At 41.6% G+C, this 12,202-nt stretch overlaps 1 protein-coding gene across 10 annotated transcripts in view; it reads left to right on the plus strand.

The window, feature by feature from the left end:
- The window catches only part of c2cd5 (C2 calcium dependent domain containing 5), a 97,366-nt gene that overhangs the window by 69,754 nt on the left and 15,410 nt on the right, over positions 1-12,202 (plus strand). For all 10 annotated transcript variants that reach the window (XM_068004710.1, XM_068004711.1, XM_068004713.1 and 7 more), the window contains 4 exons: positions 2,241-2,381; positions 9,441-9,504; positions 9,783-9,844; positions 11,897-11,998. In XM_068004710.1, the coding sequence (XP_067860811.1) occupies positions 2,241-2,381; positions 9,441-9,504; positions 9,783-9,844; positions 11,897-11,998 (369 nt within the window). The remainder of the gene's footprint in view (positions 1-2,240; positions 2,382-9,440; positions 9,505-9,782; positions 9,845-11,896; positions 11,999-12,202) is intronic.

Below are 12,202 nucleotides of genomic sequence, written 5' to 3' on the forward strand. Positions count from 1 at the left end.
TTGACTACTGCGCAATGTTTTTTGGCATGCTACAATCAGGCACTGTACATTCCTAATGGTAAGGTCAGGTGCTTCCTGGAGAGGTAAGCAATATTTTTTGTATTCTTGTGAAAATTATGATTATAATGCCTTTTATATATGTTTTAATACTGTCGTACTGAGTGCAGAATTATCAATGTTTTTAACTTTTTGTATTAAATTATCCTAGTAGAATAATTTACTAATTAATAAGTAGCTATTTTATTTAAAGAGGCTTGTAAATGTGGTGATATGGAAACATGACTGATATGTAGTATAAAGAAAAACATTTTTTTGCTGTGTTCGTATTTCTAAGTCACTTGCAGCCAGAGCTATTACTACAAGGCAGTGCAGCTCTGTGATATGACCAGTGTCTGGTCATATTTTGTACATCACTGCCTTAAAAAGAAAAAGATTCATATTACGTACACTTGACTGAAATTGGTGTTTATCCACCTGAAATCATTTGAAGGCTTTACAAGTGATGTACAGTCATGGAATGAAGGCTTTTTCAGAGCCTGATGTCATTAACAGATCCTGTCTCCTGTAGGATCGAACACCAGTTCTTGGAGACTGCTAAGTGTGTCTGGCAAATGGTGTTTATCAAGTTAAAATAGTTCTGGCTTTTGTGATTGAAGCTTGGTGGCAGGATGGCAACAGCGTTAAAGGTTTGAATACCTAATTATTGGGCCAGTCATACTAAAGATTTTGCATTGATTCTAGGCAGTTTTCGTGTTACACCAGCACAGCCTGTGTGATGACTACAATTTGTGTCTGATCATTTATCAGGAGCAGTGTGAGAAACTCATTAAAGTAGCTTTTTTTTTAACCACTTTGGCTTCAGACAGTTATACTATAATGGGACCCACCAGAGCTTGTGACTGGCCTTATTCCCAAATTCATACCTGATAAAGATCTTTAAAATTATGAAGCAGTTCGATAGGGTAGACGTAGAGAAGATGTTTCCACTTGTGGGGAAGTCCAAAACTGTGGGCCATAAATATAAGATAGTCACTAATAAATCCAACAAGGAATTCAGGAGAAACTTCTTTATTCAGAGTGGTGAGAATGTGAAACTTGTAACCACAGGGAGTGGTTGAGGCGAATAGCATAGATGCATTTAAGGGGAAGCTAGATAAGTATATGAAAGAGAAAGGAATAGAAGGAAGGATATGTTGATAGGGTGAAATAAAGTAAGATGGAAGGAGGCTTGTGTGGAGCATAAACACCGACATAGACCTTTTAGGATAAATGGCCTGTTTCTGTGCTGTAAAATTCGATGTAATTCTGTGCAATTCAGTCTTCTGTCAATGAGACAGACTCACTGTAGCTGGCAGACTTGCATAGTTCTCATTTTAGCACTCCTCCCTTCAGCTGTAATGTAACACGACATCGCCCACAACTAATGTAGACATTTTCCAATTTAAGCACATAGTGCATAAATTGCACCTAAACCTGCAAAAGCCCCAGAGGACATGGGCCCATTGCACCCCATCACTGTTTAGCCAAATACCCCAAGAACCACAGGTTGCTAAAGCCCACTGGGGAATGTTTTCAGATGGGAAATGATCAATACACAATATTTTCCAACTGTTAGCAACTGTATGTGTGAAACTACAAGTGCCATGTATCTGCAAAGCATATTTCTGCAAGGCATCGTGTAAAATTTGCACGGTTCTGTAAAAAATTTGGAAATAAACAAAAATGGATTTGATCCTGTAGAAATCTGAAGTAGCCAGCCCAGATTTAATAAATTTAAATGTGTTTCAAAATTGTGAGCCCCATGTTTATCAATAGCTCGTTTAGTTAACAGCGAGGAGTAGGGCCATACAAACCAAGAAGGTCCAAGTGAGGTGATCTGCGCTCTGACAGTGACCTCGGCACCTCTTGATTAGGAAGGGGAAAGCGGTCGGGGTTCCCATTCCTGATCACTGTCCAGTGATCCCTGTTGGAAGTACCTGGGTTTGGGTGACAGCTGGAGACAGGATCAAGCTTGATTGTTATGCTCCTTTCCATCTCCCCAGTGGCACTCGAATAGCCTGCTAGCATTCACTATCTAGTCACACATGGCTACTTAGATGAGGTACTGGTGGGGGACCAGAGTCCTTGGTTTTGTTCTCTAGTAATACATCAATGCTTTCTGTGGAGCAGGAGGGAAAATAAATAGTGACATCTTTTCATAAGCAACATTTATTTCCTGTCCAATACACTTTTGACAATAGGAGATACTAGAGGAGCTGCTTGGATCCCCAATCCCAGAATCAAGGCAACGTTCCAGACTCTTTAGGTCCCATTCAGAAAGTTCAGATGACGTTTCAGAACTGGATCTTTCACATGGGAAAAAGGATGCCTTTGTACTAGAGGTAAGGGCGTCTTTATTAGTTAGCAACCCTGCGCTCTTGTTCAGAGTGTAAAAGGATACGTCTTTAGATGCACAATATTCATTTTCCAGCATGTAATGGCCAAAGAAGTAAAAAGACACTGTGGTGTGATGGATCCAATTTTGGCATTGAATGTTGTGAGTCACTATCAACAAAAGGAGTGTGTTTCCAAACCAAACTGTTTGTTAAATATGTAGTGATCTTATTTCAGTTGTTTTAAGCAAGTCAAAATTAATTCAAATCCCAAAATGCCTTCTTTCAGTATACTTTGGCCCTTTTCAGAGAATGTTGGTATTTATTTTTGGATTGGAGAGCAAAAATTTACAAATTGTGTATTTTTAAAAAATTATGTACATAATACTTAATTATTTTTAATATCACACTAAAGGTTTCCTCTGTTCACTGTATTGGCTATAAATTTGTGTCAATGGTGGTTGCTGTTAAAATATTATGAAAATACAGCAAGCTTGAATCAAGTGTTTGTTTTGTCCACTACTTAATATCCTTGCTGGTCTGGGGGAGGAACAAAAGCCGTGGAAAGAACCTGCCCAAGTACATTGATCTCATGCGAAATGTATATGGACATTGGGTGAGGCCAGGATTGTGTTGGAGTTGATGGGTAGGATTCTGACCACGGAATCATTGCATCCTGAGGCCTCCCAGACTCCCAACCTTGACCCTCTGGAGCCAAGGCCCAGATTCATGTTGTAGATGGCAAAAATGGTGGAAAATGATTGTGTGTGTGAAGGCTAGTGAGGTTGAAGGTGATGACTAGGGAATCATGACTAGGTCATGAGGAAGAGGAGATGAGACCGGAAGCATGGGAGATGACCAGTTAGGGTCACGGTCAACCACAACTGAGGGAAAGTCTCAACTGAGGAAAAAGGAGGACATTTCAGTGGAGTTATCAGAACAGAAAGAGAGATGGAGGAACTGGAAGTAAGAAATGGTGTCTTTATGGAAAATGGGGTGGGAAGGAGCATAATCTAGTTCGCTGTAGGAGTCTATGGGCTTGCAATAAATGTCTGTGGGGAACAAAGACAAGGAAGGTAAAGAAGTTGGGCCGTGCAAAGGTGAGGGATCAGTGGAAGTGAGCAGCATGATTGCTGGAATTCACGATTTCACAGCAAGAGAGTAAGTAGCACCAACACCATCAGTGTAATGGAAGAAAAGGTCAGGGAGGAGCCCTGAGTGAGATTGGAACAGTGGTTCACATCCTAGCCATGGCTGGGACCCATATGGCTTTCCATAGCAACACCTTTTATCTGTAGTGAATGAGCGGACAACCTCTCTCTACTCCAAAGTGAGAACAAGTTCAGCCAAGTAAAGGAGATGGTTCTGGAGGATGGGGACAACCTGGACCGCTGTCCCAGTACGAATTGAAGGTATCCGGGACCATCCTAGTTGAGGGGTGGAGGTACAGAGGCACTGAACATCCATAGTGGAAGGAGATGATTAGGACCAGACCCAATTGTTAAAACAGCAGAGGGATTCGAAATAGTCATGGATTTAGGTAGGTGAAGCTTGGATAACGATAGAATCCAACTGAGTGGCGATTAGTTAAGTGGGGCAGGCACGACCTGAAACAGGGGTCTGACTGAACACTCCTTTGTGTATAACTTGGGAGGAGGTAGAAATGGGTTATACAGGGCTGGAGAACAATGATATTGGGGGGAGGGGTTGGTGGTGGAGGTGATAGAACACTCGAGATGAGGATGGTGGTGGCATGGAAAGTAGTGTTCGGAAGTGGGGTCGGTAGAGGGAAATGGTGGGGAGAATAAAATGAAGACAGATAAGGTCACAGTACAATGCAAATCTGAAATGCCGGCCAGTAGAGACCATTCTGTGCAAGGTATTTTTCTTGATGTTGAACTCACGTTTTGCTCCCAGCTCTCACACAGCCAACTTTCTTAAGGTGTTAAAATTCTAACTTTATGCTGATGACGTTAATTTTTTGCACTAGTTTCCTGTGTTCATCAGGATGCAGTGCAGGTTTTATGATCTAGCACTATGTAAAATACGGTACATTTATAGTAGAAGATGGAGGGAGCATTACCACTCAAGTTGCATGTGAGTGAGTGAAAAATTCTGCAAAATGTCACTTCTGGTGGTGAAAAGCGACCATCTTGATCCTGTAATGAATTTAAAGAACCCGATAAATCTTGTTAGTGAACGTATCTGCTCCTAACATCTTTTTTTAATAAAAACAGAAAATGCTGGAAACATTCAACAGGTCAGGGCAGCATCTGTGGAGAGAAACAAAGATAAAGTTTCAGGTCGATGACCTTTCATCATAACTCTGGTTCTCTCTCCGCATATGCTGTCTGACCTGCTTACTGTTTCCAACATTTTATGTTTTTATTTCAATTTCCAGCAACAATAAAAATATTTTGCTTTTAATTTTTTCTAATAATTGGCAAGGAGAGGTCAAGGACAGAATCTATTTGGTTAGAGTTAAGAAACAATAGAAGTGCCATTGCACTACTGGGTATATTCTAGAGGCCACCAACTAGTGGGAAGGATATAGTGGAGCAAATTTACAGGGAAATTACAGGGAGGTGCAAAAGCCGTAGAGTACTGACACCAGGGGACTTCAAGTATCCTAATATAGACTGGGATAATAATATAAGGGGCAAAGAGGGGGAGGAATTTTTGACGTGTGTTCAGGAGAACTTTCTTGACCTGTATGTTTCCAGCCCAACGAGGAAGGAGGCATTGCTGGATTTAGTTCTGGGGAATGAGGCGGGCCAAGTGGAGCAAGTGTCAGTGGGGAAACATTTAGGGAACAGCGATCATAGTATCATAAGGTTTAGAACAGCTATGGAAAAGGACATGGACCACTCTAGAGTAAAAATACTCAATTGAAGGAGGGCCAATTTCAATGGGATGAAAACAGAGCTGGCCCAGGTAAATTGAAATCAAAGATTGGCAGGCAAAACTGTAATTGAACAGTGGGTGGCCTTTAAGGAGGAAATAGTTTGGGTACAGTCTAGGTACGTTCCCACGAGGGAGAAAGGATAGTGCAACTAAAGCCAGAACTCCCTCGGTGACAAAAGAGATAGAGAGTAAGATGAAGCAGAAAAAAAGGGGCCTATGACAGATGTCAAGTTGATAACACAAGTGAGAACCAGTTAGAATATAGAAAGTTCAGAGGGGAAGTGAAGAAGGAAATTAGAGGGGCAAAGAGAGAGTATGAGAATAGACTGGCAGCCAACATAAAAGAGAATCCAAAAGTCTTCTATAGGCATGTAAACAGTAAACAATTAGTAAGAGGAAGGGTGGGGCCAATTAGGGACAAAAAATGAGATCTACTCATGGAGGCAGAGGATATGGCCAAGGTACTAAATGAGTACTTTGCATCTGCCTTTACCAAGGAAGAAGATGCTGCTAGAGTCTCCGTAAAGGAAGATGTAAGTGAGATACTGGTTGGGCTTAAAATTGATAGACGAGGTACTTGAAAGGCTAGCTGTACTTAAAGTAGATATGTCACCCGGTCCGGGTGGGATGCATCCTGGTTTGCTGAGAGAAGTAAGATTAGAAATTGCAGAGGTACTGGCCATAATCTTCCAAACATCTCAGCCCCAGGACATTGCTGGAGGAGTTCCTCATAGGCCCAACCATCTTCAGCTGCTTCATCAATGATCTTCCCTCCATCATAACGTCAGAAATGGGGATGTTCGCTGATGACTGCACAGTGTTCAGTTCCATTCGCAACCCCTCAGATAATGAAGCAGTCCGAGCCCACATGCAGCAAGACCTGGACAACATACAGGCTTGGGCTGATAAGTGGCAAGTAACATTCGCGCCAGATAAGTGCCAGGCAATGACCACCTCCATCAAGAGAGAGTCTAACCACCTCCCCTTGATATTCAACGGCATTACCATCGCCGAATCCCCCACCATCAACATCCTGGGGGTCACCATTGCCCAGAAACTTAACTGGACCAGCCATATAAATACTGTGGCCATGAGAGCAGGTCAGAGGCTGGGTATTCTGCGGCAAGTGACTCACCTCCTGACTCCCCGAAGCCTTTCCACCATCTACAAGGCACAAGTCAGGAGTGTGATGGAATACTCCCCACTTGCCTGGATGAGTGCAGCTCCAACAACACTCAAGAAGCTCGACACCATCCAGGACAAAGCAGCCCGCTTGATTGGCACTCCATCCACCACCCTAAACGTTCACTCCCTTCACCACCGGCGCACTGTGGCTGCAGTGTGTACCATCCGCAGGATGCACTGAAGCAACTTGCCAAGGCTTCTTCAACAGCACCTCCCAAACCCGCGACCTCTACCACCTAGAAGGACGAGAGCAGCAGGCACATGGGAACACCACCACCTGCACGTTCCCCTCCAAGTCACATACCATCCCGACTTGGAAATATATCGCCGTTCCTTCATCATCGCTGGGTCAAAACCCTGGAACTCCCTTCCTAACAGCACTGTGGGAGAACCTTCACCACACGGACTGCAGCGGTTCAAGAAGGCGGCTCACCACCAGCTTCTCAAGGGCAATTAGGGATGGGCAATTATTGCTGGCCTTGCCAGCAACGCCCACATCCCATGAACGAATAAAAAATAACTCCTTAGATACTGGGGTGGTGCCAGAGGACTGGAGAATTGCAAATGTTACATCCTTGTTCAAAAAAGGGTGTAAGGATAAACCCAACAACTATAGGCCAGTCAGTTTAACCTTGGTGGTGGGGAAACTTTTAGAAACGATAATCCGGAACAGAATTAGCAGTCACTTGGACAAGTGTGGATTGATTAGGGAAAGCCAGCATGGATTTGTTAAACACAAATCTTGATTAACCAACTTGATAAGAGTTTTTTGATGAGGGCAATGCATTTGATATGGTGTATGTGGATTTTCAAAAGGCTTTTGATAAAGTGCTGCATAATCGGCTTGTCATCGAGATTGAAGCCCATGAAATAAAAGGGGCAGTAGCAGCATGAATACAGAATTGGCTAAGAGACAGGAAACAGAGAGTAGTGGTGAACGCTTGTTTTTCGGACTGGAGGGAGGTGTACAGTGGTGTTCCCCAGGGGTCGGTACTAGGACCACTGCTTTTCTTGATATGGACTTGAGTGTACAGAGCAAAATTTCTAAATTTGTGGTTAACACAAAACTCAGAAGTGTGGTGAACTGTGAGGAGGATAGTGATAGACTTCAAGAGGATGGTGGCATCAAGAGACAGGCTGGTGGCATGGGATGACTCATGGCAGATGAAATTTAACTCAGAAAAATGTGAGGAGGTACATTTCGATCGGAGGAATGAGAAGAGGCAATGTAAACTAGAGGACACAATTCTAAAAGGGGTACAGGAACAGAGAGACCTGGGGTTATATGTACACAAATCATTGAAGGTGGCAGGGCAGGTTGAGAAAGCAGTTGAAAAACCATACAGGATCCTGGGCTTTATAAATAGAGGCATAGAGTACAAAAGTAAGGAAGTCATGATGAGCCGTTATAAAACACTGGTTCAGCCACAACTGGAGTATTGTGTCCAGTTCTGGGCACCGCACTTCAGGAAAGATGTGAAGGCCTTAGGAAGGGTGCAGAAGGGATTTACTAGAATTATTCCAGGGATGAGGGATTTTAGTTACGTGGATAGACTGGAGAAGCTGGGGTTGTTCTCCTTGGAACAGAGACGGTTGGGAGGAGATATGATAGAGGTATTCAAAATCATGAAGGGTCTAGACAAAGTAGATGGAGAGAAACTGTTCCCATTGGCAGAAGGGTCAAGAACCAGAGGATGCAGATTTAAGGTGATTGGCAAAAGAACCAAATGTGACATGAGGAAAAACTCTTCTACACAGCGAGTGGTTAGGATCTGGAATGCACTGCCCGAGGGGGCGGTGGAGGCAGATTCAATCATGGCCTTCAAAAGGGAACTGGATAAAAACTTGAAAAGAAAAAATTTGCAGGGCTACGGGGATAGGGCGGGGGAGTGGGACTAGCTGGATTGCTCCTGCATAGAGCCGGCACGGACTCGATGGGCCGAATGGCCTCCTTCCATGCTGTAACCTTTCTATGATTGTGTTATTCTGAATTTCAGGGGTTATAATACCAACTTCATATTGCGTTGCTTTTGTCTGACGGAGGTGGGGAGGGGATACAAAAGTGCTGTAGAAATCTTCTAGCAACTTTTGTGTCTTGCACTGAACTAGTTCAAGACCTTAATAGCACTGCACTATATTCCACTGAATCAGATCAGGGCTTTAATAACACTGCACTATATTCCACTGAATCAGATCAGGGCTTTAATAACACTGCATTATATTCCACTGAATCAGATCAGGGCTTTAATAACACTGCACTATATTCCACTGAATCAGATCAGGGCTTTAATAACACTGCACTATATTCCACTGAATCAGATCAGGGCTATAATAACACTGCACTATATTCCACTGAATCAGATCAGGGCTTTAATAACACTGCACTATATTCCACTGAATCAGATCAGGGCTATAATAACACTGCACTATATTCCACTGAATCAGATCAGGGCTATAATAACACTGCACTATATTCCACTGAATCAGATCAGGGCTTTAATAACACTGCACTATATTCCACTGAATCAGATCAGGGCTTTAATAACACTGCACTATATTCCACTGAATCAGATCAGGGCTATAATAACACTGCACTATATTCCACTGAATCAGATCAGGGCTATAATAACACTGCACTATATTCCACTGAATCAGATCAGGGCTATAATAATACTGCACTATATTCCACTGAATCAGATCAGGGCTATAATAACACTGCACTATATTCCACTGAATCAGATCAGGGCTTTAATAACACTGCACTATATTCCACTGAATCAGATCAGGGCTTTAATAACACTGCATTATATTCCACTGAATCAGATCAGGGCTTTAATAACACTGCACTATATTCCACTGAATCAGATCAGGGCTTTAATACATTGCACTATATTCCACTGAATCAGATCAGAGCTTTAATACACTGCACTATATTCCACTGAATCAGATCAGGGCTTTAATAACACTGCTTTATTTCAGATTGATGATGCTGACGCTGTTGAAGATATTCATTCATTGTTGACAGATGCTCCTACACCATCTGGTAAGCCCACAGGAGGATTCTCATATAACTGACTTTTTAACTTTGTTTAATTTTAAACAAAAGTTTTAAAATAGTGCATTGTGCTTCTGTTTTTCCTTTTCTAAATTTCTGTGTGATTAAATTTCCTACAACATTGTCAGAAATTGAAGTGCAACTGAGTGTTCCAGAAAGATGCATGAAGCACTATCTGACACTGCAGAGCTGAGCTCTCTGTTAATTAGATTTGTACTTGTTGTTCTTGACTCATATGTTTTCTGTAATTTATTTGATGTCGACAGGCTTTTACAGTTGTAATACAGAGATTATGCCAGGCATCAACAATTGGACATCTGATTTACAGGTAAATCTATGTAGCATTTGTGAAACAATGAAGAGTTGGGAAATTAGACTGTTTCTCTCCCCATTTCACTCTACTCATGATATGGCTGCCAGTGGCTTCCTTCTGGCATTGTCTGCAAGATGCAGCGATGTGCATGTTTTTATGGAACATTGCCGTCTTGATGTGATAACTGAAAATCAGTTTGGCTGTGGCATCAGCGTTTAGTCGTGGGAGATCCCTCTCCTGGTTTGCTGTACAACTTTGGCTCAATTCATTTGTACATCGAAGCCGAATGGATGAGCAAAAAAAGGCTAGATTACCGGCCATAGGGAAGGCATTTCTTCTTTAAGTGAGGCTCAGCCTCCACTTGCAAACTCTGCATCTGCCCCAGGGATCTTAATTTGACCAAAGTATCCTTTTTGTTGTGTGCAGCTTTCTTTTTGTGTCAGTTACTCCATTTAGTTGATTGCATCTTCATTTATACGTGGAAACTGAGCTGCATTCAAAGTGCAAGTTATCTAACAGTCCAACACAAAAAATAGCAATTTATGTGGTGCTCATCTTAGGTGGGTTACATTAAATGTTTCATTTTCTTTAAACTCTAGTGCAGGGTAAAAGGGATATACTGAATGTTGAGATTAAGGTATATTGTGTATATAAATCCGAAAAGTATGTCTTTGGGACCCAGGGAATGGTCTTTTTGTTTTAAGTGTTGATAATTCAGTAAGTGACGGTACTGTAAAGGAAATAGTCTATGTATAAACCCTTGAAGGAACGTGCCAACTGTTCCTTCAAGGATTTATAAATAGACCATTGCTATGGTACAAAGGGTGAAAGGTGCTCCTTACAGTTTTGAGTTTTAAGAGTTTGATCAGCCGACTGTCTTGCATTCTGATGGTAGAGCATATTAGTTAGATGTTTTAAAGCCAACACAGAGTTACATACAACGGGAAAAGAAATCTTTGGAAGCAGTTTGTGTGTTTTTATGTGATTCAGTAGTGGGTGACCTGCTAAATCTATCTAAGTGTTATGGGTACGCCATCCAGTCGATAGATGACTGGAAGTTGATGCTGGCCCTAGATTCTTTGTTTAAACAATGCAACTGTGACAATTTTACCCTATGACTGACTGACTTCTGTGGTTAATTTGCCATCACATCTTTTTTTTTCACCTATTCAAGATTCGCCTCCTCTCTTTATAATTTATATGCCCTCATCCCAATCGCGGACAGCCTGTCTTTCTCTAATCTCACCTACTGCTTGGGCTCATCCTAGTTCCTTAGATTTCGGCTGACACTGCATTCCTGAAGAAGAAAAATAAATTAATATATTTTTTAAACCAATTAGTACAATATTACTGGACTTGGCATTAAAATATTTTGAAGTTGGAAGGTGCAATGCAGCATGTAATCAGAAATGTTGCTAATCCAGAAATGGTTCTCTGGTGTTATGGCATTTGAAGTCATTTTTTTAATAACTAGATTATTGTTTGTTTGACTTAAACAATGCTATGCATTTAGGTTATGAAAAGGCACAAACATGTCACTTATCTGCAAACCGTTCAGTGCTGGAACTGTTGAAATATAGCAGGATTTTAAAAAAGTAATATACTGTATTAAAGAGACAATATAAGACTCTTGAACATACCCCTGCTCCCCCACCACCTGCACATGCAGTTCTGACATTTTATATTTTGTTTCATGTGGTGTTTTTGTTTTTGAAAGTGTGGCAGAAATAAAATCTATTTGTAGCTGCCATTCCCATATTGTAATTGTTACTGTACGTGTTAAATTCTTGTGTTTACAAATACTGAGTGGCTATTTTCATTTTTACACAATTGATTCTTTCAATTAGTCTTAAAGGATGAGCGTAGTCCATTTCAGGCATGCATTTACAAGCAATGAAGTTTGAGGGCTCCATTCATGAACTGAACCTTTGTTACAATGGGTTATTCAGAAAGTTACCAGCCACAGCCAGAACAAATGATATTTGAAATTCTGCATTTACAACCCTCTTCTGGAATGTGCCTGGAATGACTAACTTGTGTTTTCCCCTCTCTCTCTTTCTCTTTTAGATGTTCACTTCAGTGAGAGTGTTCCATTTAAATAACGTTACTAGTCTCACATCGCAGGGGCTTAATAAAGCTTTTAGTGATCTCTGTGAAAATCTGCTGAAGGTAAGAGACTGGAAGAAATGTGGAAAACGACGTCAACAATGACGCGCATCTCTATAACCTCTTTAACATTGAAACACCTTGGGCTGTTTTTCTGAGATATGTGAGGACAAAATGAACACTAATAACTATTTTGTTGCTATTTACACCAGTAGTTGCCTCTCCCTATCTCTGTAACCTCCTCCAGCCCAACAACCCTCCCAGAAC

The sequence above is a fragment of the Heptranchias perlo genome, chromosome 24 (assembly GCF_035084215.1).
Source record: "Heptranchias perlo isolate sHepPer1 chromosome 24, sHepPer1.hap1, whole genome shotgun sequence".
Lineage (NCBI taxonomy): Eukaryota > Metazoa > Chordata > Chondrichthyes > Hexanchiformes > Hexanchidae > Heptranchias > Heptranchias perlo.